This window comes from Ascaphus truei, chromosome 1, assembly GCF_040206685.1.
Source record: "Ascaphus truei isolate aAscTru1 chromosome 1, aAscTru1.hap1, whole genome shotgun sequence".
NCBI classification, from domain to species: domain Eukaryota; kingdom Metazoa; phylum Chordata; class Amphibia; order Anura; family Ascaphidae; genus Ascaphus; species Ascaphus truei.
The window spans coordinates 167,198,653-167,224,361 of record NC_134483.1 but is presented as its reverse complement, the minus strand read 5'-3'; the positions used below and the strand labels follow the sequence as shown (position 1 = coordinate 167,224,361).

Here is a 25,709-nt window from a genome sequence, read left to right as displayed (position 1 = left end):
GGTGCCAGCCCTGCCCCACTGCAGGCATCTCTCAGTCCCACAATGGCTGCTCGTGTGTGCGCCGGGCCTCCCTCTCACGCCGGCAAGGCGGAAGCTATGCCCAGCTGACTTCCGCCGCTGCAAGAGACCCGGCACCGGGTGCAGCGTTTTGTTATTGGGGTTGTATTTTTTATATGTATTGGGGGGTGGGGGTGTATTTTTATATGTATTGGGGGGTGGGGTGTATTTTTATATGTATTGGGGGGTGGGGTGTATTTTTATATGTATTGGGGGGTGGGGGTGTATTTTTATATGTATTGGGGGGTGGGGTGTATTTTTATATGTATTGGGGGGTGGGGGTGTATTTTTATATGTATTGGGGGGTGGGGTGTATTTTTATATGTATTGGGGGGTGGGGTGTATTTTTATATGTATTGGGGGGTGGGGTGTATTTTTATATGTATTGGGGGGTGGGGTGTATTTTTATATGTATTGGGGGGTGGGGGTGTATTTTTATATGTATTGGGGGGTGGGGTGTATTTTTATATGTATTGGGGGGTTAAGTAAAAGTTGTACGCTAAAATTTGTTTTTCTGTGGTAGGTGCGCTATGGGTGGGGGGGGGCCTGCTCCTTTCATTTGTCCTGGGCCCCATGATTTCTGTTGGCTCTGATTGTGTGTGTGTGTGTGTGTGTGTGTATGTGTGTGTGTGTGTGTGTGTGTGTGTGTGTGTGTGTGTGTGTGTGTGTGTGTGTGTGTGTGTGTGTGTGTGTGTGTGTGTGTGTGTGTGTGTGTGTGTGTGTGTGTGTGTGTGTGTGTGTGTGTGTCAAGCAAAACACACAATATGAACAACTTTAAAATAGTAAATTCTCCTGTAATTTAAAGTAAAAGTACTGTAAATTCAGCATACAAACAGAAATTACAACTCCTCTCCATTTCAGCCTTCCCCCTTGCTCTTGTCCCCACCCCTCTGCCTTCTGTCACTCCCCTTGTAGCTAGATATGTCTCCCAAACTCAAATTACAACTTTCGCTTGGGCTACGGAGACGGGAGACGTCATCCGTAGCCGTAGCTGTAGCCGTAGCCGGCACTATAAGCGCAGCCTAATGCAAGATAAGATCGTGTTTGCCTTTGCAGCTACTATAAAGCAGGGGTCCCAGTACTGCCCAACCTGAAAAAGTTCCATTTATGACAACCCTTTGTTGTCTGTCCTTCAACCAGTTTTCAATCCAGGTGCATATATTATTACTGAATGCACTTTGCTTTATTTTGTACACCAACCTCTTGTGTGGAACCGTATCAAAAGCCTTTGCAAAATCTAAGTAGACAACATCAACTGCATTACCCTGGTCTAAATTACTACTTTCTCCTCAAAGAAACAAATAAAGTTAGTTTGGCAAGATCTATCCTTCATAAATTCATGCTGACTATTACTAATTATTTTGTTTTCCATTAGGTATTCCTGAATATTATCCCGTATTAAACCGTCAAGTAGTTTCCCCACTATTGAAGTCAGGCTTACAGGTCTGTAATTCCCCGGTTGTGATCTACTAGCTCCCTTTTTAAATATAGGCACCACATCTGCTTTACGCCAATCTTGTGGTACTGAGCCTATGGAAATGGAGTCCTTGAATATTAAATATAATGGTTTGGCTATTACTGAGCTTAACTCCTTGAGAACTCTTGGATGTATGCCATCGGGGCCGAGTGCCTTATTTACTTTAATTTTTTCAAGCTGCCTATGAACTTCTTCCTCAGTTAACCAATTGTTCATTAATATGGAGGTTGTGGCTTCCTCCTGCAGCACTACAATTGAAAATGATTCTTCCCTGGTAAACACAGAGGCAAAGAATTTGTTTAATACCTCTGCTTTTTCTTTATCTCCAATAATCTGCCTGCCCATCTCACTCTGAAAGTGTCCTATATTTTATTTTCGTATTTTTTTGTTATTAAGATACTTAAAGAACTTTTTAGGGTTGATCTTACTTTCTACTGCAATCCTTTTTTCATTATACATTTTTGCTAATTTGATTGCCCTTTTGCAATTTTTGTTACATTCCTTATAATTATGATATGATATCTCCGTCCCTTCTGACTTCAAGAATCGAAACGCCTTCCTCTTCTTGTCCATTTCCTCCCCTACCTGTTTATTTAGCCACATTGGTTTTGACTTATTTCTTTTATACTTATTACCCAAGGGTATACACTGATAAGTGTGCTTTTCTAACAATGTTTTAAAGACTGCCCATTTATCTTCCACATTTTTCCCTGCAAAAGCATCATCCAAATGTATGACTTGTAGATTAGACCTCAGTTTATTAAAATCTGCCTTTCTAAAGTTTAATGTCTTTGTTGAACCCAAGTAATCTGTTTTTTGATCATTTATTTCAAATGATACGATGTTATGATCACTGTTACCAAAATGTTCCAGGACTTGAATATTTGCTATTACTTCTACATTGTTTGATATTACCAAATCCAGAACTGCCCCTCTCCTGGTTGGTTCCTCAATAATCTGGGTCATATAATTGTCTTTAAGACCCCCAAAAACCTGTTTCCTTTTGCTGTAATGCTAATCTCATTGCCCCAGTCTATGTCTGGATAATTAAAATTACCCATTATGCAAACATTACCTAGTTTTGATGCCTTCTCCATTTGCAAAGTATTTTGGCTTCCTCAATCTTACAGATATTTGGTGGTTTATATCCCTACAAACATTTTCTTTATACTTTTACCTCCACTGCTAATTTCTATCCACAAGGTCTCTACCTTTTCATCATTTGCACAAACCCTTTTACAGCTGGAGACTGGAGACCTTAAAATGAAAACCTATTGATCCATCTTATTGAACGGCTGCTAATGAAGCTTTAAGGCTTTAATTATCCACAGCTTAATAAAGCACTAATCAGTATTAAACGAAATCCTTCAAGAAATCACATTGAAACAATGTGTAAGTAATAATCAGCAAGTTTTGTTACAAGGGCCTGCTGTGGCAGAGCAGTGGAATGCACTGTGTAATGAAATTCCACAGGCTATAATGAAATGCAGCCTTCTAACTAACAAGTGCAGTCATTTTATACAAAACTGAAAGCTTGCCTATGGTGACCAACTTTTTCCTTTGTACATTTCCCAAATAAGACAGAAATAAACACTCATTTAAATACACCGTATATTTTTTTAAATATCGCAATTAGGGGGTTTCTTGGGCATGGCCATTTTTTAACCTCTGTAAGATCCTTAGTTACAGTATCAAGTGTAGCCCTCCCGGCCCAGCTCCCTAGGGAGGTAACATTGGTGTATCTGTGTATTGGGGAAATAAATATACATAGTGAAACCTAAGGCCGCGGGCATGGTCAGCGCTTAGCCGCTGACCCTTGCTGAGCCGCACTGAGGCAGCGGACTTACCCCCAGCACCCTTTATGAGGGCGGCTTTAGGAGGCGCTTCCTCACGCATGCGGAGGAGGAGGAGACAGCTCAATTTGCGTTTTGGCGCCGAGGGGAGTGGAGGGCCGGTCACGTGAACGGTTCGCCCAATGAGGGCGAACCAGCTCCATGACATCACTGGCCCGCCCCCAGACATGCCCCTGGACGGCGCGCGTACTAAGGCTGGGGAAAGCACCTGCTTCCTCCAGCCTCCTACTCTCCTCTCCTTCTGGAACCTAACCTTCCAGAATATTCCCTCTGACTCTTATATCCCCGCCACTTAGTTCCATGTGTTATCACCGGGAAGAGCCTATAATCCACTGCTTATTATTAACTGCTTAGATTATATTAGTAACCAACACCACAAGGGTGGGGAGGGCTTAAACATGCAGTTTAATTTTTCAGGCGTTGGTAGTGTTTTTAGTGATGTGAACATGAGGAGTTCCATTCCAGGGATGCCACAATGATGTGCAGCTAGAACACATTTGTGTCCATCACCATTACATTGACATGCTACAAAAGAATTCTGTGGCCGCCATCTAAAATCTCCCATAAATTCTACATTTTTAAATATAATTGATGGAGAATTGGAATTTATGAAAGTCAGAGCACTGGAGGGGAGCGTGGACTCCCTCCACTCCCTGCTGCATTGCCCATGTTAGCCCATTGAGGGCTGCCACCATCTGCACCATGCCATTCAGCGTGGCACTCGTGTGCTGCTGCTTGGCATGCATGCTGATGCTGGGTGGCAGTGGGCTGCAAGCTCCTGACCTTAGTCTATATCCTTGCCAGCTGGGCCAAGATACTGTGGAACCCGAGAAGCTGCATCTCCAGCAGTGCCACGTGATGGACCATTAGTGTATTCTCTCATAGATGTGCAGATATGTTGCACCTGTGTGCAGCTGGAGCTGTGGCTGGTGCAGCTGGAGCAACTTGACCTGTGACCTGGACAGCTGGAGCTGCGACTGGTGCAGCGGTGGGTACAGTTGGGGCAGTTGTGGCTGTGGATGGAGCTGCGGCTGGAACAGGTGGAGGAGGCACGGCCTACTCCTCTGGGTGAACCGTGGTGAGGAATAGGTTCACCGTCTCCTCACCATGGTCTTTCTTCAGGGGATGTGTAGTCTCTGTCAAGGGTTTTCTGCTTGATGTTCCTGAAAAAGAATTACTGTACATGTTATAACCAAATACAATCATCCAGAACGTGGTTACATATAAACACATTTGAATGTATATGGGTTGACTAAAAAATAGCCATTATTGAACATGACTCTTTATTTAGAGGACATTATGGCAGAAGAAAAAACACTGGCCCTGATCCACAAATACTCCATGCACAGGAATGAGAGCTCAGGCATGCTACAGTTTATTACCCTTTTGTGGAGCAATTACATTTAGATGTACTGCTCATTTGCAAATATGTCATGGGTACAACATTATGTTAAGTACTTTAAAATGACTACTTGTATCATGTTTGCAATGGAAAACATCAGAAGTCTGGAATGCATTTAGACAGGAAGATGATTTGATCGTTAGCAAAAGAAAGAGCAATAAGATTCTTCATTGAACCTCAAGACTAGTTGCATGTTACTGATGGAGAACCTTAGGAGATAAGTGCTGGGTACAGTGGGTGTTTAGATACCTTTCATAAGATGACTAATCAGGTGTTACAGGGATTCTTTGAGATACTGAGACTTTAAGTGTTGATTAAAGTAGTTTTATTGTGATTAGTGAGTAATTAGGTGATCCTCAAATAGGCAAAGGATAACTTTATACTGATTGATACTTGATTGCAGGGGTGAGAAAACTTTAGAAGTCGCGCCCACGTACCTCCTACCTGCTCTCTGCGGGGGCCTCTCTGTGGTATATAGAAGAGAAAAATATATATATAGTGCAGACTGTAATAACTGTAGATGTATTATATGTCAACAAGACTAAAACTCACAAAAATCGCTGTAATATATCACGTGCCAGAGATCCTTCTCTCTCTGGCTGGAGCCCTTTAAAGCCTCTGGTATCAGGATATCCCTCAATGGATGGATGCGTTATGTGAATAAAGGAAACCACAATAGTGCATACTATTTCAACTCAATATATTGCATGTTTATCACAGATGATAAGGAAACTCACATTTCCATATATTAAAAGGATGGTGGAGAGAACCGCCGGCAGAAAGGACAATTTGGAGCTGTGTCCCAGTGTCTCACTCGCTCCTCGCCGTGGGCTTCCACATGTGTCACTGCCGTCGCGTCACTTCCGCTCCCGCGTCACAGCTAAGGGTGTGAAGCCAAACTGGAACTAGTAACAGCAGTAGGTTTGCCAGTCCTTCTGAGCGTCAGTCCTCTCATTCAACTCTACGCGTTTCGCAAACTGCTTCGTCAGGAGTGTAATTGCATAAGAGTACCTTAGTGCTATATATAGGTCCCTTAATTAAATAGTTTTGAGAGTATATATATAATATTAACCCCCTCAGCGCTTGCACATAGCGCGAGGTCCAAAACCCATTAGTAGTTGCATTATCACATAAAATACATTATTCTTTATTAAATACTAAACACAAATATAGATAAGTTTAAAAAGCATAATACACAGGTAATAATAATCCATTTATCCTAAGAATAAAAAGGTGTATACCCCCTGTATATGCATACCTATTTCATGAACATAAAATAAGTATATAAAATATATTTAAAAGATATTTAAAAGAATGGAGAGATGACTAGAGGAAGAAGAGAGATAAGACATAATTAATAATATGCAATAACAAAATAAAATATAAAATGCATATAATGACAATGGCATGCATATAGTGGAATAGCAACACTTATTGTTATTACCTTTTTAAAAAAATCTCCATATCCTGGGACTTGGAACTGTCCCACAAGAGGAAGTTGAGCTGCAATTTACACTTAATATTTGTAATTCACTTTTTTTGGTGTAAGGTGTATTTGTGTGTATATTTTGTGTTTCACTTATAACACTATTCTTATATTTGTTATCACTTGGGAAGCGCCCAGTCCATTCACTCCCCCCACCCCCACTATTAGCCTCTCTGTGGTGTCATGTGACATCACAACATCATAGCGATGCGTGTCTGGAGAAGCCGGAGAGGAGGTAAGAGACACAGAGGCCCCACGCTCTCTCTCGGAAATCAATTTGAATATTGTGGGGCAAGTGCAATCCTATGGGGATTTTTTATAGCCCTCGTTAGACATACAGTACTACCCCTTGCCAACACAATTTAGTCACTTCTCCGTCGGTAAGAGTATTTATTAGGAATGATACATTTATCAATTAACTTATGTTTTTGATGTAGGTTTTCAGGGTCATTCAAGTATGAATACCTGGATGTTTTCACTTCACTGCTTTGTTTATTTTTTTTAATTGGATATTATAGAGTGGAAGAAAACTATGGTATAAAGTTTCAGTGATTTTATTCGTATTATTAAAAAGAGGTCATAACTATTTGTCATATGCATTGCTTACTAAATAGTGATTATTCCTATTATTGCTAGTATTACAGATTTACAGTTGACCTGTTGGGGGTTCTTGAGGACTGGAGTTGAGCCTCACTGACCAACAGCACCAATTGTTTCCTATTGACATGCCAAGATCATCCATATGTTCCCTACATGTTCCCCCCCTCTGGGAGATTTAGTCATGGCTATTGCTATGTGTAGTGCTGGTTAACTGTTTGGCACAGGAGAGCTGAGGTACCCGAGATTGTGTGGGGGAAGACAGGCAGACTTTTAGGGATTCCTCCGGTTCTTCTTGGTGACAGAGCCTCCAGACATAGGGGGCTTCACATAGATGGCTTCAGGAAGACTGGAGGCGGTCCCCGCTATGACAGTCCTTACTTACAATACTCCCTCCATACAGGCTGCCGTGGAGCCAGAAGTATTAATGAGGATGATCTTTATTATAGCTGCCACTGCGATGTTGTTACAGCGAATGCTTTAGTTGATAAGGTAGATCCCTGGCTTCTGGATGGTACTGGCCTGCTGGTAATAGTGAGGCCTCTCTGTGTTGAATTAGTGCCTCAGCCCATGAGGGACTGAGCACGTCTCTCTCTCCCAGCCGGGAGGAGAGCTCAGAGCTCCTACCCCATGAAAGGATAAAATAATTTGAAGAGAATTTCATGTTCAGGCTGTTACTTTAGATTTATGGGATTTAATTGGAAATGGTCACAAGCTCAGTTCTTAATGGGGAAACTGTGGAGTTCTTTCCATTGGTTGCATCTAAAACATTCTACTTAACTGGAGCATGCCATCTGAAATATGTTAACATGTCAATTGGGGTTTAGTTTCTCACAATTCCAGAATTTTCTTTCTTTACTCACATGGTAGAGTAAATGTTAGGAAAGTCCATAAGCCGCTGATACTTGATTGGAGAATAATCCGTTTTTTTGTTGTGGCACTTAAGCTACAATAGCACCGAGTTTGACTTTAAACTTTCAGTACTATTTTCTGGAGTGTCCACGTTAAGTCAAGTGCATCTGCAGAATATATGTCCTCTTTTAGGGCAATCTGTATATTGGTTATTTAAATAAGTACTTGTTTTTTTTAGTTGTATTCTTCACATTTTGTGTCAGTGATAATTTAGCTATATTTTTCAGACAAATAATGAATCGTTCTTTTTTCAGCCTTGATCGCTGTAATTCCAACCTCTCCATGTGCAATATAATGTATACTGTGTATAGTTTCACATCAGGCGTCCAGTAAACACACTAGTTTCATTCTTTGGAGATTAATAATATCTCTTGTGTGTGCAGATTCCTTGCAGCTTTTAGCACACTGTTTCTTTTGAAGAATTTGCTTTTCAGAGCTAAGCTTCCAGAGGCCAGTACACCTTATCACACTTTCACATGCTTTCTTTCTGAGGGTGGGGAGAGAGAGAGAGAAAAAACAGCCTGTCAGGGCTTGTGCCAGTTAAATCCAAGCTCTTAGGGGATTTGTTTTTCTTTTGGCGTCAGATTAGATGTTCAAATCATGCAGTGTATTTTGGGGCCTGACATGAATGTCTGTGGAACTTTTAATGAGGCTAATCCCACAGCGGCACATTCCAAGTAGCTAATAGGCTCAAATTCATTGATTATTTTATCATCAGTTGGGTAAGTATAGCGTGAGTGGCTTGTGCAGTAGGCGGTCCTGAATATGTTATTAGCATAGTGGTCAGCGGCAAAGTAATGTGAAAGTCACACTGCAGAGGACTGCCTTCCACACTGACATTGCCTGGAGCTCAGGTACAAACTCTGCAATTTAAAGGTGACTGCAAGCAGTAACTGAATAATATACCAGTGTATTAGGTAAACAGTATTATCCTTTTATATGTCATGCAACTTGATAGCGCTGTTTGTTATTCCTAGTGTATTGCAAACATCTCTTTCGATAGTTTGATTATGGGGATGAATGGATAAATAGAGAAAGTGGATAGTGTGTTAAGTGTAATACCATCAACACCGAACTCTGTACAAACTGCTCTATATTGTATGTAGGTCCATAGCTTCAAACATGTTAATATGTCATTCATTTAAAAATATAATTACTTTTAAATTGGATTGTTTTTAATTGTGCCGTTTTTCTTTTATTATAGTTTAAAACCTGTTACTTGTTAAGCAGTCTGTGGGGGCTTTGCAGTGGTCATCAGTGACACAAATATAACTTTTAGTTGTTATTATTTTTCACAGAGCTACTAGTGAGTAATGAGGATCCATTAAATGAAATGATAGCTTTGACTGGCTGTGAAAAGAATACCGAGGTTGCTTTTCAATTACAGAAGTCGGTGAACCTATTTTTCCAGAATGACAAATAATTGATTTAGATTTACTTTGACATGTTTAGTATAGAGTACCATTAAAACCCCAGAATAGAATTGGATTTAACATTATTTACAATGCTGTAATCCGAACACTTTACATTAGTTTTCCAGAATGGAAAGGATATAATCAATACAATTCTACTTCTGTATACATGCCTGCATGCTGTGTATTGGAACATCTATATATTTAACTGCACTTTGGTAGAAGATGTGTTTTATGTATTTTTTTTATGCACAAAAAGTTTTGATCTTGTAATATGTACTTTGCCCGACTTTACACGGGGCAATGAAGTTTCAGATTCTAATGGATATTGGTTACAATTGTTAAAGGGATGTGAGCAGTCTTATCCACAAGCCATTTTGTGACTCCAATACACTTTTCCCACACACTGCATAAAACAGCTGATCATTGGCGCACACAGTCAATGCAACTTAAAGTGTGTTTCTTCTCTCTTGGTTACTTGACCAAAAGAGACCAAATGTTCCCATGACCATTTGCAAAATACTATAGGGCAGGGATTCCCGGACATCCTATTTCATATTGTAGTATTGTATGTGTTGTGTCCTATAATATTACCTGCACAACACTGCTTGGGCCATATGAGCACTTTGAAACAAAAGGGTGATGAGGTGTGTTTAACCACTGTGTTGCCAGGGGGCTAGCAATGCATTTGTATACAATGTGATATGCAACGCGTTGGTCTTCTTTCTCTATGGCACCAGAAGTATTATCAATTAATCTTCGCCTTTTCAGACTTCTCTGGTTAAGCGAGGGAATCTGAATGCACATGATAGTTCAATAATGTTACTTAGGTGCCGATTCAGAGTTGGCGAACAACAGTGGAGTCGCAGTGTAAACTCATTTCACAAGCACAAGATGGCGGTCTGCGCCTCGGAAGATTAAGACTCTGTTTTAGAGTTGACCAAAAAGTGTCATGAAACACTGTTTGGCTAAGACTTGTTACCCTAACGACTTGACGGGCAGAGCCGAAGCTTATCTATTCCCAATTTATATAAGTGAGCTAGACGTGGGCGTTCACACGTTCAAGTGCACCAGTCTTATACTGTATGAGTGTCAAATTTAGCGTTCTTAAGAAACCGTCATCATTATGCCCCTGTAGTGACCAGGCACTAATCCGTCCAGTAAGAACCCAGAATTTGTAACACATATTGTTTGTTGCCATGGCTGCGATTGCTGCTCTATTGATTGGCAGACGCTACCTGGCAATGCTTGATATTCTTGAGAAAAGACTAAGACCCAGGAGAAAAAGAGAGAGAATTTATAGAGCTAAAGTTAATGTATTTGGCATGACGGGTGACATCATCATGGACGTTTTCGAGCCTATTCAGAATGATCTAGAACCTAACATGTACATTAGAACAGGTACCTCTTCAATGATCAAAGTACTTGCTGCAGTGAGTGCTTCGTTATGCTATGCTCAGTTGCTGCAGTGAGTGCTTCGTTATGCTATGCTCAGTTGCTGCAGTGAGTGCTTCCTTATACTATGCTCAGTTGCTGCAGTGCTTCCTTATGCTATGCTCAGTTGCTGCAGTGAGTGCTTCCTTATGTTATGCTCAGTTGCTGCAGTGAGTGCTTCCTTATGCTATGCTCAGTTGCTGCAGTGAGTGCTTCCTTATGCTATGCTCAGTTGCTGCAGTGAGTGCTTCCTTATGCTATGCTCAGTTGCTGCAGTGAGTGCTTCCTTATGCTATGCTCAGTTACCGCAGAGTGAAGTCAGTTCCCCAAAAGTCACGTTCTTAAGGGCGGTCTAGGATGACCAAATGACCATCAGCGCTTGGTCACAAATCACCTCACTGCCTGAACACTCAGCCACCGGCCACTTCACTGGCTAAGGTAAGTGCCTGTCCTTAGCCCTTACCCTAAACCCCCTTAAGTTAACCCGTAATACTAGCTAAAACCCCTAAAGTTAGCCCCCTACCTTAAACACTAAAACCCCTAAAGGTAACCGCATACTCTAACCGATAAAACCCCTAAAGTTAGCCCCCTACCTTAAACACTAAAACCCCTAAAGGTAACCGCATACCCTGACCGATAAAACCCCTATACCTTACTTTATTGTAGAAACGGCTGGCGGTGGAGGTTCCAGCGGCGTATCGGCTGCGGCATAGGGTTTTTCTGTAGTGAAATGCCAATGGTCATTTGGTCGCGGCAAAATAGGCGCGACCAAATATGCCACTCCGGTGTGCCAAAACGCTGTGCAGGCGTATGATTGCTCGAGATGTAAAAATGAGGCCTAGCCAATGATACTAATCGAAACCCTCATTAAATGACTTTAAGAACACTTTACATTCTCAAGCAGTGATGTTTGTCTACAGTACATAACATTGAACCTGTCTTACAATGCTGGTCCCTGTACCACTAAAGGGTTACATGCTAAAAATTGAACAGCACAGAAGGTCTTCTTTAGTAACATTGTGTACCTAAGGGATTGTTGTTGAATATATTTCTTGTGGACAGATATGCTTTCACTGTCAAAGGAGTATAACGTTTTTGCAATAAATACCAACATTACTTCCCAGCGTTCACTCTATTGCTTTAGAGGGCTGAGCTGCTATTTCAGGGAATAAAAGTCAGTCTATCATAATATTTATTTAATCTGTTCAGATTTCATTCCAATGTTAAATTTATATATTTTTCTCACAATAAATAAGTAATGCTGTGCTATCGTAACCCTTTCGGTTCGTGGGGGACTCGCAATGTATCTTTCTGCAATGAGTTGCTGTCCCTCTGGCAGTGAAGGGAGAGTAGGGATCGTGTATTTAAAAATCATATGTAATACTGGAATACAGGTGTAGCTGGTTTCCTGGTTCCCGTAGATAACACAACACATTCCATTAGAATTCAGAATATCCCAGAGCTTCCATAGGTTTCAGTGGTAGTGTTGGTGCACAATATTGAAGCAGAGAGGTTAAAATTGGGTACAAATCATGTGGTACATTTGTGGAACTATCATACCTTGGGCAAGTCACTTTATCTCCCTGTGCCTCAGGCACCAAAAACATAGATTGTAAGCTCTACGGGGCAGGGGCTGTGTCTGTAACAAGGCTATGTGCTGCGTACCGCGCACTATACTGTCATTGGGAAGCGCTTTGCGTCCCATTGGGAGAAAAGCGCTATATGAAATAAAGTTGTTATTATTATTAATTATTATTATTATATTTGAATTCAGTGTGGGCTCAGGAAACATCCTTATTATTCGGCATACCATCATGTATCAGAAGTGTTCTCAAGTTTTCTTTTCCTATTTTTTCTCATACTGGTTACTGTATAATCTGCTTTTTGGCTGCATGGAGCCGTGACACCACTGAGGTATCATGTTGAGGATTTGACTTGATGTGCACGTACCGGCTTTACTCACAAACAGTTATAATATTGGAAAAAACCCAACTAAAAAGGAGAATTTGGTTCAGCAAATTCCACTTATCTCATCAAATTATCTGTCAATCAAAAATTGTAATATTGTCTGTAACAATTATTTAAGTACTGTATATTGATTATTACCATGCAATTGTTAAACTAAACATCCAGTTGTACAATAGCTGACACCCGTGTTTTCCAGATAAAAATAAATAAAAAATAAATATATATATATATATATATATATTTATATAATCATTAATCATTAGGGAGGCTTTCATCCAGCAGTAGATAAGCAAGGTCTAAAGATGATGTTGATGATAATATATATATATATTCGCATATGTTGGTCCTGTTGTTTTACATTGAAACATTAATCTCTTTTACATGTTGTATTTATAACTTTAGGCTCAGAAATCATGGATCGAAAGAGTATTTCACAAGAGAGAGTGTGTACACATCATACCCAGCACCAAAGACCCCCATAGGTGAGTACATTTGCACATAAAAGAACCACAAAAAAGGCCGAAGGGTCTATTTATCACATCCATCAAAACTGGTGTAAAGAACGGCACCAAAGCCATCATAGAGAGGGAATTGAATTCAAAAGCAATTGGATTCCCCGCCCCCCCCCCATATAATTATTATTATAGTTTATTTGTAAAGCGCCAGCATATTCCACAGCGCAGTACAATGGGGGTACAGAGATCTTATAATCACATAATCAGAGTTGCATATAATATATAAACAAATAAGGAAAAAAAGCACAAACAGATACAGAAGATAACGAGGACCCTGCTCCTGAAAGATTACTATCTAGAGGGGATAAGGGGCAACGTTGATGCGTAAGGGAAAGTGGCTGCAAATTGTGGGCTGGGTTATGCCTCAGGTGGGGTATGGTCCAGCCCAACTACTGATCCCATTAAGGTTTGAGGGTGGAGATATTGGGGTTTTTTACATAGCATGGAGATTAGTCCATCCGCAAAGGATTTTATACCCCTTAATAAATCTGGTGCAGTTTGCGCACTAGTTTTGTCCAAGATTTGTGATCAGGAAACGTCCATGAATGGTCCCCTAATGTGAGGGAAGAAAAAATGTATATTTTTCTATGCGTGAGGTCTATTGAAAAGTCTCTGTATACTGAACCTATAAAAAAACAATGGCCCCATCTTTATCTAAACCAAAACTTATCGTAATTCCACTTTCAATGAGATTCATTTCCTTTGATAATGCTGGTGCTGTTTTTGCCTTAGTTTTAAAGCTCAGAGACTTTGGGAGTTATATATCAAAGCTACCCAGCTGCAAACCGGCAGCAAACAAACTGCACCACATTTATCAAAGCAAAAAATGACAATGTTTCCTCTGGGACCTTTCAGTGATAACTCTGGTGTAAAGGTTTTGCTGAAAGTTTGCCCCAGATTTGCAGTTGGGGCACTTTGATACACAACCCCTTATGACCACTATATCTTTAATCTTATACATAGGGCAACGGCACAACTCAATGGGGTATCAGTATTTTGTAGTGGAAGTGCAAATCTTTTTGTAAAAGGGAACTATTGTTTAATCCTTTTGCTTCCAGAGAGGCCTGCAACAAATAGTCAGCGAAAGATCACAGTACTGTCAGACACCATAAAGCCTATTGATTTTTACTTTTCCTGCCCCATCCACAAAGCCTCACTAAGTAACTGAACGTCATGTTAAGCCTTACTGCATATCGTCAAAGGCCACTAACGTACTGTAATGTTAACTCATGTTTTCTCCTGCAAAGAGCTTTGTTTTAACTTCTACGGCTGTTGGTGATAATGAGGTGTAAAGAGGCATTTACCTCAACGTCGCATATCAACTAAAGTCTGTTAAGGGTAATGCTGGGACTTAACGCTACGTTAGGTAAGTCACACCTAAAGCTGACATTACTAGGGTTGCCCAATGGCTTCTCCAAAAATACTGGACACAATACTGAAAGATGTGACATGCTCAAGAGACACACACGCCTCTCTCTGCTCCATGCTGTTTCCTCCTCGTCCCCACCCCCAGGCTTCTGACACCTCCTCCTGATTGGCTGCATTACCCACCAACAGCCAATCAGCATGGAAGAAGTTGCCTAACCCCTAGCAGCAGCCCTACTCTCTCCCTGTTTGGGGAAATCCTGCGGCATCCCAAGCCATCAGGTCACCTCTAATTCTTTACTGTACAGAGGGTCCAAATACAGGCCAGTCCGGTTCAATACTGGACACCTGGAAACCCTAGGCATTACACACATCAAGTCCCTGGAAAAAGGGCTAGAAGAGAGAGTGTGTCTATTTTAGTACCCACATCTGAGACACGTGGGAAATATGCTACTGTGAATATGCAAAGTATATTCAAAGGATTTAAATGAGTATGTTTCTCAGGTATCTTAGGTGTGCCCTACAGGTATCTGTCCATGTGTGTATCTCTCTCTCTCACTCTCACCTCTACGGAAAAAGCTATTTTTCAAGGTCTGGGTGGGGGTAAGGCTAAGACATACTTAACATCACGTTATTGGAAGATGACGCAATGTGTGTCACAATAACGTAACGTTAAGCCTATGCTAATCAGAAATACAACGCCAATGTTTAATTAGCATTGATTATACTGGTTAACGTCACGTTATCATCCCTGATTTAACAGAACTTTGCGGATCTAGTCGTAAAATGGACTATATGTTGAAACATAATAAATACAGTCAACTTTAATATGTTAAGTTCAATATAGAAGAACCCCGCTTCAGCTAAGTACAAAGTAATAGTGTGGGGGTAAGGTGCTAATGGGTGACGTATAAGGGGAGTAATAAAGAAGCAAGAACCCACTATAAGCACTCTATACCCCCTGATGTATGATGTGAAATTTAAAAATAATTTTTAATGCTATACTAATTAAAATAATGGGTGTTAAAATTCAACAAATGACACACATATATATGATACCCTATGATGAATATATATGATATTCCGGGTAACTAAGTAAGGCGACAATTTGAGGTTAATTGGATCAAACTGTCCCAGGGAGCCGGTATACAGTAATCCCTATTAGTGGTTAATTAGGTGTATGCTGGTATCAGTGAGGGGCTGTTCAATACCTGTCTCAGGTGTCAGACAGGTCCCAGATGGTGAAGGTGAAATGTGTAATAGATCATAATATGCTAGGTACAGACAAAAAGATCAGTATTTTAAACCAGTGTGTGCTCACTTTGCAAATCATGAATCCATAATTGGAAAGTATAGACTCTCTCTACAATCCAACATGTAGCCACCTAACAGCAACTGGTTAACTCCTGAATAGTAAAGGAGTGGGCTGTTAAACACAGAACACAATGTGCAGAGGCTCATAGACTCCTATAGGCAGTGTGGTTATTAGTATACCTGTGCACATATTCATGAATGTACGTCCACTGTCAGGAGTGCTAATGCCACTATAAAGCTGTGTATGGTGGAAAGAAACCTATCTAGTATACAGAAAAAGGTTTCATGGTGGATACATATAGTCACCTAACAGCAGCTAATTAGCTCCAAAATAGTAAAGGAGTGGGCTATTAAACACAGAACACAATGTGCAGAGGCTCATAGACTCATATAGGCAGTGTAGTTATTAGTATACCTGTGTACATATAAATGAATGTACTTCCACAGTCAGGAGTGCTAATGCCCCTATAAAGCTGTGTATGGTGAAAAGAAACCTATCTAGTATGCAGAGAAAGGTTTATGGTGGATACATGTAGTCACCTAACAGCAGCTAATTAGCTCCAAAATAGTAAAGGAGTGGGCTATTAAACACAGAACACAATGTGCAGAGGCTCATAGACTCCTATAGACAGTGTGGTTATTGGTATACCTGTGCACATATTAATGAATGTACTTCCACTATCAGGAGTGTTAATGCCACTTTAAAGCTGTGTATGGTGGAAAGAAACCTGTCTAATGTGCAGGTAAAGGTTCCTTGGTGGGTACTGAGTGAGAAAGAGACACTGTTATAATACTGCCACAAAGCAGCACTGAACACACTGTTAGTAAACTGCTAAATGAGCATATGGTATACAGATCCAGTGAAGGTAAATCAGTCACATATTTACCTTAAAAATTCACATAAATCACCTGTGTACTAGCTGATGAATTCATAGAGCTAATACCACTCATAAATGCAAACGCCGTGGCTAATATACCCCTAGAAACGGTGTGGCTGTTGGTATGCCTATGCACATATTAATGAATGTGCTACCACCGTTAGGAGTGCTGGTTACACTAATGCAACAAAATAACAAGGAAAATCAAGCAGCCCTCGCCTCACCATGCGTCACCGAGTCACCACAAAGACTCCTGCCCAACATTGAAGGGAGTACACGTTAGCCGTCTGGCAGCTGTTTGCTCTGCAACTCAATAATGCTACCACGTGAATACTGACGGCGCGCGTGCACGTGACAGATGCAGACACGCGTGTGTCGTAGTGAGAAACGCTTTCACAAGGCTATAAGTGTGAGGGGTCATAATGGTAGCATTATTGAGTTGCAGAGCAAACAGCTGCCAGACGGCAGCTTGTGCCAAGTGATCCCCTGTATGCTGGCAATGAAATCTGTGGTGTCCCTGATGAATGAGGGTACACTGGCGACACAGTTTATTACACTGCGGCCAGATCCGCAAGCCGGGAGATTTCCCGGCTTGCTAGTGGCTGCCCCTCGGCGTGCGCGCGGTCACGCGTCTTCGGGAGCCTGCGCCCCCTGCACGCGCGTCCAGGGCTCCCCGAGGGAGCCCTGGTGTCCCGCGATCGCGCCAGGCTACTGCTGCGGCCAAGAACGGGCAAATGCTCGAATAAACTTGGCCGCAGCAGTAACTCAAATACAAGGGGTTGCAAAAACCTGTCCACATACCGCGATAACCCATCTCCCAAAGATCCAATGCTCGCTATTATAGGACGGCCAGGAGGGTCGACCAGCGATTTATGGATCTTTGGGATCCACAACCTTCTGTGTTTAATAGCCCACGCCTTTACTATTTTGGAGCTAATTAGCTGCTGTTAGGTGACTACATGTATCCACCATAAACCTTTCTCTGCATACTAGATAGGTTTCTTTTCACCATACACAGCTTTATAGGGGCATTAGCACTCCTGACTGTGGAAGTACATTCATTTATATGTACACAGGTATACTAATAACTACACTGCCTATATGAGTCTATGAGCCTCTGCACATTGTGTTCTGTGTTTAATAGCCCACTCCTTTACTATTTTGGAGCTAATTAGCTGCTGTTAGGTGACTATATGTATCCACCATGAAACCTTTTTCTGTATACTAGATAGGTTTCTTTCCACCATACACAGCTTTATAGTGGCATTAGCACTCCTGACAGTGGACGTACATTCATGAATATGTGCACAGGTATACTAATAACCACACTGCCTATAGGAGTCTATGAGCCTCTGCACATTGTGTTCTGTGTTTAACAGCCCACTCCTTTACTATTCAGGAGTCAACCAGTTGCTGTTAGGTGGCTACATGTTGGATTGTAGAGAGAGTCTATACTTTCCAATTATGGATTCATGATTTGCAAAGTGAGCACACACTGGTTTAAAATACTGATCTTTTTGTCTGTATCTAGCATATTATGATCTATTTCACATTTCACCTTCACCATCTGGGACCTGTCTGACACCTGAGACAGGTATTGAACAGCCCCTCACTGATACCAGAATACACCTAATTAACCACTAATAGGGATTACTGTATACCGGCTCCCTGGGACAGTTTGATCCAATTAACCTCAAATTGTCGCCTTACTTAGTTACCCGGAATATCATATATATTCATCATAGGGTATCATATATATGTGTGTCATTTGTTGAATTTTAACACCCATTATTTTAATTAGTATAGCATTAAAAATTATTTTTAAATTTCACATCATACATCAGGGGGTATTGAGTGCTTATAGTGGGTTCTTGCTTCTTTATTACTCAACTTTAATATGTTGGTTTACATAAGTACAATACCCACTTATCCACAAAACTACATTTCTGATTTAAAAAAGGGCAATTTGAATAACATTATTAAGGACTAATTTGATCCATTGACTGCCTGATGGGCTAGCAATACGTGTTATTTGTTGCTGATTGTTCTAGTAATTAGGGGGGCTTCTTACTAAAGTTTGTCGGCTGCAAAACTGGGACAAAGTCAGTGCAAAAGACAAATGCCATACATAATATGAAGGAGTGGCTCAGTGAGTAGAGGCACTGACTCTGATAACAATGACACTGAGTTTGAATCAAGGGGGCCTGGTTCTAAGCTCAGTGTCAACTCCTTGTGCCTCAGGCATCAAATCATGTAAGCTCATCTGGGCAGGGACTGTGTCTGCACAAATCCTATGGACAATGCTGCTTAATGTGCAGTATACTGTAATTGGGAAGTGCTTTGAGTCCCATTGGGAGAAATAGACTATATGAAATAAAGTTATTATTATAAAGAAAAGAAATCTAATTGAAAGCAATTCTGGTGCAAATCTTTCCCCCCAGTTTTGCAGCCAGGCTTTAGTAAATAACCCTTTAAGGGAGTAGAGGCTAAATGAAGTACTGTGTATAGCAGTAATCCTTTTGACATCCTGAGGTATATATACTGTATATAAATGTGTTTCAATGTGTGCTAAGGCTTAGCACCATCTAGTAAATCTTATCCTAAATATTTCAGCTAGTCCACTGTGTAGTTTTTTTTTCCTCATTTTGGCACTTAGCACTATATCTGTGCTGCATTGTACAGTATAGTTGATCCTCTTGTTGATTTGAAATATGCATGGTAATATATTAAAATGTCATGTCAAATCCCAGAAGAATGAGTAAATAAACCGCAACCTGGAATATATTTAAAAAATCTAGAGAATATGTTTAGATGTCATAATTAATAGAGGTTAAAATAGATACCTGTACTAGTATAATAATGAAACATCCAGAGACTAAGTATGTAAGTACCAAATAGGGTAGGGGAGGAAAAACAACCTTCCTGCATAACATTTTAATTTAAAAAAAAAGATGACCTTTGACTGCTTTGAGGTTTTTATGATGACATCTTGAAAAGTGCAATTTTTTTCTGAAACGTTGCTACGTTAACCTTGTTGCTGTAGGAGGGGCCTGCAATGTATTGCTATGCAGCGAAAAGTTTAAGGGGAGTTGAATCATAGCAAATCCATAAATCAAAAGCTGAAACGTTGAGGCATCACACAGCTTGGTTTGTGTTTGAGCTTGGCATATTGGTTTCACATACTGAAGCACAGACGCTATCCTAGCAGCACAGCTGTACTTATTGGCACATACAGTATAGAATAATGCGTTGCGATGCCCTGACATGCAATGTATTGTTTTCTCTGTGATGCAGGTGTTGCTGTGGGCGTCTCTTAGGCCAACACGTTGGGTTGACTCCAAGTATCACCGTCATTCAAAATGAGAAGAACGAAGGGAGACTCAACCGCAATGATGTCCAGTCTGAAAAGTGGTCAGTTGGCAAGCACACACAGCTCAGTCCCACAGACGCCTTTGGGACCATTGAGTTCCAAGGAGGGGGGCACTCCAATAAAGCCATGGTACTTTCATGTTATATATTGTATCATTTAATCTTAGATCATTGCATTCTGAATAGCAAACCTGAGGGCAAAAAGCATGTTTCGTTGCAGAATGTTATGCAGAACCACAACAGTAGGTGCTGATTTAGAAACATGGTTTGGTTGTGAAGCAAGAACAAAATCAAACTCTTTCTACTGTACTTTGAGAAAACCACATCTCAAATGTAGGCAAGACCATCTCTGCAAGACATATTCTGATGCAGTTGAATCATTGAATCAGTTGAATCATAAAAATGATCTTGTCACTATGACTACATGTGAATGTACTGTACCAATACCTCAATATCTCCCATGCACCTTCCTATGTGACCCTGACTGGGAATAATGCAGATACACTAACTGTATTTTCTCCAACGAATTCCAAAATGAGTTACCAGGCTGAGCCTTGAATTCGTGATGTCATTTGCGGTTGTGGAAGAATCATAGAGGCTGCATCACACACATTTGATTACTTATCTTGAGCAAAGACTGTTGGCATCTTTGAGAACAATTAGCGGTTTTACAAAGTGATCTGTTTGACTCATGCTGATAAGAGCAGTTGACATGGTCCAGACTAGCACTTTGAGATTGGCTGACTGTAATGTATATTAGCTTTTTATTCAGCAAATAAAAATACCACTTGTGAGCACATTCACATGACTCAGACAGATCCGCAACCCTGTCTGATCGCTTAGCATACAATGCTTCCACTGCTGAAAGGGATTTTGGGTAATTACATGCAGAAAATGAAAATAGTTGTATCAAAATTTCATAATACAATACCATTACAGGCTGACATTTGTTTTATATTCAGTAATTTAGCTGTAAATGACAGTATACTTACTTCACACACAGGAAAAGGTAGGAATTAGGAACAAAGAATCCCCAATAAAATATTTGTAATAGTATAACAAGTACGTTTCAATAATAAACGAATAATTTTGAAGTATGTTACATTTTTGCTTTGCTCATCATTGAGCAGTTTCATATAAACCGAATCATTCTTTTTTTTCCTTATAAAGTAATGGCTTTTTATAATTTTTATATTGGTTATTTTCTTTTCAGACTTATATTTATGCACAAAATGAATTGTTTAACTAAACATCTCACAAAGGATAAACTGAAGTTTGGATACAATGACAAATAGCCGTCTGAAGTATTTTATAAGCATGATGTTTTTTTATTGCATTAAACTTAAGTAAACAGTACATGTTTCTAATCTGTACTTTATTGCTTTGGTTTGTAGTGAACTTTATATTTATTGCTTAATAGAGTTGTCAACTGTCCTGAATTTAGTGGGATTATGCAGACTGTTTAGGTTATGTCCTAACTCAAACTCGTTGACACGGCAAAATGTCCAGAATATGGGTCGTTTCCTTTTTTGATGATATCTTAACCTTTCTAGGCTTTTGATTGCGTTTAGTTGCTGGCCTGCATGGACTTGAGTTCCAAAGAATGGAGGGATGAGAAGAGAGAGTAATATGTATCTGAACACTTCTCACCCCTAGGGTTTGACCACAGAAGGAAAAGTTTACTAGTCACTCCGAACGCCTGTATAAAACCTTGCCAGGTGCTGTTTTCTTAGGCTAGGTCCCCAGTGGCCACAGCTGCGCACGATAGCGTGCGCCCTGCACACAAGGCACAGCTCTCTATGGGGAAAGCCCCAGTCGGCGTGTGTGCGGGCGCGCACAAGACGCGATGTGCGACCGCATTGGCCGAAAGACAAGATTTTTGTCTTTTGGTGGGGCGGCCAAGCATTGTCCAAGTCACGGCGGCAATTCAGCCAATGAGGGCGAACCAGCCATGTGACGTCATTGCCGCACCCCCGCTACGCCCACCCCCAACCCTCCCCCGTCAGATCTCCTGCTCTGAAAGCACAGCCGCATAGAACAGGTCGCGGCTGAAACGGGTGCACGTGCCACCAGGCGCTCCGACGCACGTGCAGCGTGACCACTGGGGCCGAAGCCTTAGGGATGTCACCAGTCAAAAAAATGCCCTACTTTTCTTGTGTGAAAGTTAGTAACCCAATTGCATATCCCTTTTGCTTTGCAATGCATTGCAGACCCCTTTGGTAATAATATGGCTATGTCCATGCAGCCTATGTAACCTCTCCCTCATTTACATTACTTCCATAGAGATACTCTGCGCTACTTGGTTAAAAATAATAATAATAATATCTCTTTGCACACTGATTTAAATGTAATGACTGTGCCGATTTTTGCTTGTGCATCTCAACCTCTGTCTTTTTGCAGTATGTGCGTGTTTCATTTGACACGAAGCCTGATCTTTTGCTGCACCTTATGACAAAAGAGTGGCAACTGGAACTTCCAAAGCTTCTTATCTCCGTGCACGGTGGCCTTCAAAACTTTGAACTTCAGCCAAAACTCAAACAGGTCTTCGGGAAGGGCCTAATTAAAGCTGCCATGACCACAGGGGCCTGGATATTCACCGGAGGGGTCAACACAGGTAAAAATCAATTCATATTCTATATACATGGTGTATTATATACAGTTATTATTATTTCAACATCAGATTATATTTATATACAGGAAATAAATAATATACTGTATTGAGAGTTACCTCTCGTTTTCAAGCATGTCTTGGGCACAGATATACAGTATGACGACAATACATAGTTACATTAAATGAACAGAGGTTATACATTCAATTTACAAACATTTCATTTACAGTTAGAGATAATATATGTTATAGGTGTGTATGTAACAGTTACAGATCCGAATAAAATATGAGACAGCTGAAGTCTTGAAATTACTTAAACTGGAGGCAGTTTTGAGAGTCTCTGGTTGATTGTTCCAGTCGTTATTTGCCCTGTAAAAGGAGGAGGAGCAACCGGATTCCTTGTTGAACCTAGGGACTGTGACCAGTCATTTGATGTCAGATCTCAGGGGATAAGTGCTGTGTTTGGTAGAGGTGAGGAGTTTGTTCAGATAGTCGGCTAGCTTGCCAGAGAGTATTTGAAAGGAAGAAAGGACCCAAGAGATAGCCAATCTAGTTCTTTGAGCATTTCGCAGTGATGTGTGTTGTAGTTACATTGGATGACAAAGCGGAATATGGAGTTGTAGAGGGTATCAAGTTTGCTAAGGTGAGCATGGAGTGCTGTACCATATACTATATCCCCATAATCTATAATTGGCATCAGCATCTGCTGTGTGATTCACTTTCAGACCAATGGTTAGAGACGAATTGTTCCTATAAAGTACCCTTAGTTTGGCAGAGGTTTTGGATGTCAGATTATCAATATGCAACCCAAATGTTAAATAGGATTCAAGCCAATTTCCCAGGTATTTAAAACTAGTGACCGGGGCTATTATGGTATTAGAGTTGGTTCTGAGCTGTAGCTATGTTATTGGTGGCTTTAGAAATTTAGCCTTAGTTCCAAATACCATCGTTACAGTTTTGTCAGTGTTTAAAAACAGTTTGTTTTGGGAAACCCAGTATTCAAGTCTTGAAAATTTAGATTGAAGTGTGTGTCCTAGGTGAGTGAGGCCAGGGCTGTGTGCATATAAGATTATGTCACCCGCATATAGGTTTGGTGCAGGATGCGGAGCGAAAATACTCCCTGGTATATGTAAGGAAAAACAGGGGAGGGGGAGGGCTAAATGCAACTCAGCAAACAAACTTCAAGGTTAGAAGCAGAAAAAAAACAAATCATTACACTCGCATGATATGATAAAATAAGCAGTGAAGAGGTTAAACCTCTTAAGGTGGTGACTGGAACCTCAGCATTGCAGGTATGGAATGGGGGTCAGTGTAATATTAGACCTCAGATCCTTTCGTATGCCATTTTTCATCATCCTAAATTTAAAGTTACCAAATGCACCTCAACTTGGTTATGAATGACAGACTGTTTTTTAATTCTGAATACCATATGTGAAAGTAACCTATTTATTACTTTTAAAACTAAATACAGTATGGCTAATTTTAGCACTCTGGTTTTCTACCTACATACTAATGACCTAGGATTACATAGATGCACTTTTTGAAAACTGTTGCTATGAGATGCAGCCAAGTATCTATAAGAGGCTTTCCGGCAGCTTCTTAATAATTGTAGTCAGACCCAGATAAGATGGGATTTCTGCAGGCAGTGACTCAAACTGTTCAAATCAAGTGAAAACTCAAAGAAAATTGAAAACAAACATGCTTTTTTTTTTTGTCATTTGCAAACTGTAGACATGACTTGTTTCATGGTCCTCTGAAAAACTGCTCTGAGGATTTACCTCTTTGCATTGCAGAAATGCAGAGGGCCCTGAGTAATGTTACTCATGGAGTTATTGAAAACAAATTGAAAAAGCCTGTGCTTCTCCCAAATTGTTTTGCAATTTAATAGTGAAATTCTAACTTTTGATCCTGTCTTATAACCAAAAGAGCCACCTGGTTGCATCATTTGATCAAAAAATCATTTAAGCCCACTAACCCCATCAAGGTAAACTCCATTTTAGCAGGTGTCACGGGATACCAGGTCTTTTAACACATTTATATTTTTGGGATCATTCACTAGGTAAAACAAGATGGTGGAATAAAATGAGGTTTATTCGGGTATATCCGCATACACACAATGAAATACAAAATACAGAGAGATACACACTTACTTTGGGTCTGGGGGGAAGATCTAAGCTTTCCGAAGTGCAGGGTGAGCTTACCCTGAGCCTTCTGGTTCCAGCCTCCATAAGATTCTAGCTTTCCCTGCTGGCTGGCCTTGTCCAGTGCTTATCTGCGTTTCTGTAGCTCTTTCACACAGAAGCACCTTTGAACAGCCCGCCAGCAGTTCCAGCATGGTTCACACAGGCTCACATAGCCTCTCTGTCCTTGTCTCTTCAAATCTCCAACAAAAAGGGCTTATCTGCTACACTGCTCTCCCTTATATAGGGCTTCCTGCATATCTATATCATTGAGGGGGCTGGAAGAGCATGGTTAGGATCGTGCAGCCAATGGGAATCGTGCCTATGAGTTTGAAAACCAGCAACCGTTTCCTGGCTAGCCCCATACCCCCTGTGGTCCTGATACCTCTGGGTCTAGATTAAACAAAGGCTTTCTCTGAAGATGGCAAGTCCATAGCCCTGCCCCCTCACCATGTGCCACAAAGCTGCATTTCTTTTGCAATTAACACAGGAATCCCTATACTTGGGCTGGTGGCATTGAAATGCTAATCCACATCTGGCTGTAATGACATTATTACATAATGTACAGTATAAAACACAATAAACCATAATTTTTAATTGATTGTAATCACATCTTCTGTAGAGAGTGAACTTCAGTCTACCAAATTGTAGAAGTGCTTTATACATATTTGCTAATTGGAGAATTGGCAAGGAGCTCAGAACCTAAAAGGAGAAGCCAGATACCTCCAAAAAATGAATTAGGTGAACATAGAGCTACCCCTATAACGTAATGCAGTGGTCTCCAAACTTTTCAGTACGAGGGACACCTCGTATATTCTACACATTTTTGCGGGCCAAAGAATACATTTTATTTTTTATATATTTTATAAATAAATGAATATG

The 25,709-nt window shown here is 40.6% G+C and overlaps 1 protein-coding gene and 1 long non-coding RNA gene across 3 annotated transcripts in view; one reads left to right on the top strand and one right to left on the bottom strand.

Moving 5' to 3' along the window:
• The window catches only part of LOC142493619 (uncharacterized), a 30,143-nt gene extending 25,598 nt beyond the window's left edge, over positions 1 to 4,545 (bottom strand). Inside the window, exon 1 of the long non-coding RNA XR_012801164.1 lies at positions 4,171 to 4,545. This is a non-coding gene — a long non-coding RNA (uncharacterized LOC142493619). The remainder of the gene's footprint in view (positions 1 to 4,170) is intronic.
• The window catches only part of TRPM3 (transient receptor potential cation channel subfamily M member 3), a 514,687-nt gene that overhangs the window by 279,612 nt on the left and 209,366 nt on the right, over positions 1 to 25,709 (top strand). For both annotated transcript variants that reach the window (XM_075597955.1, XM_075597963.1), the window contains exons 2-4: positions 13,001 to 13,080; positions 19,965 to 20,169; positions 22,440 to 22,653. In XM_075597955.1, the coding sequence (XP_075454070.1) occupies positions 13,001 to 13,080; positions 19,965 to 20,169; positions 22,440 to 22,653 (499 nt within the window). The remainder of the gene's footprint in view (positions 1 to 13,000; positions 13,081 to 19,964; positions 20,170 to 22,439; positions 22,654 to 25,709) is intronic.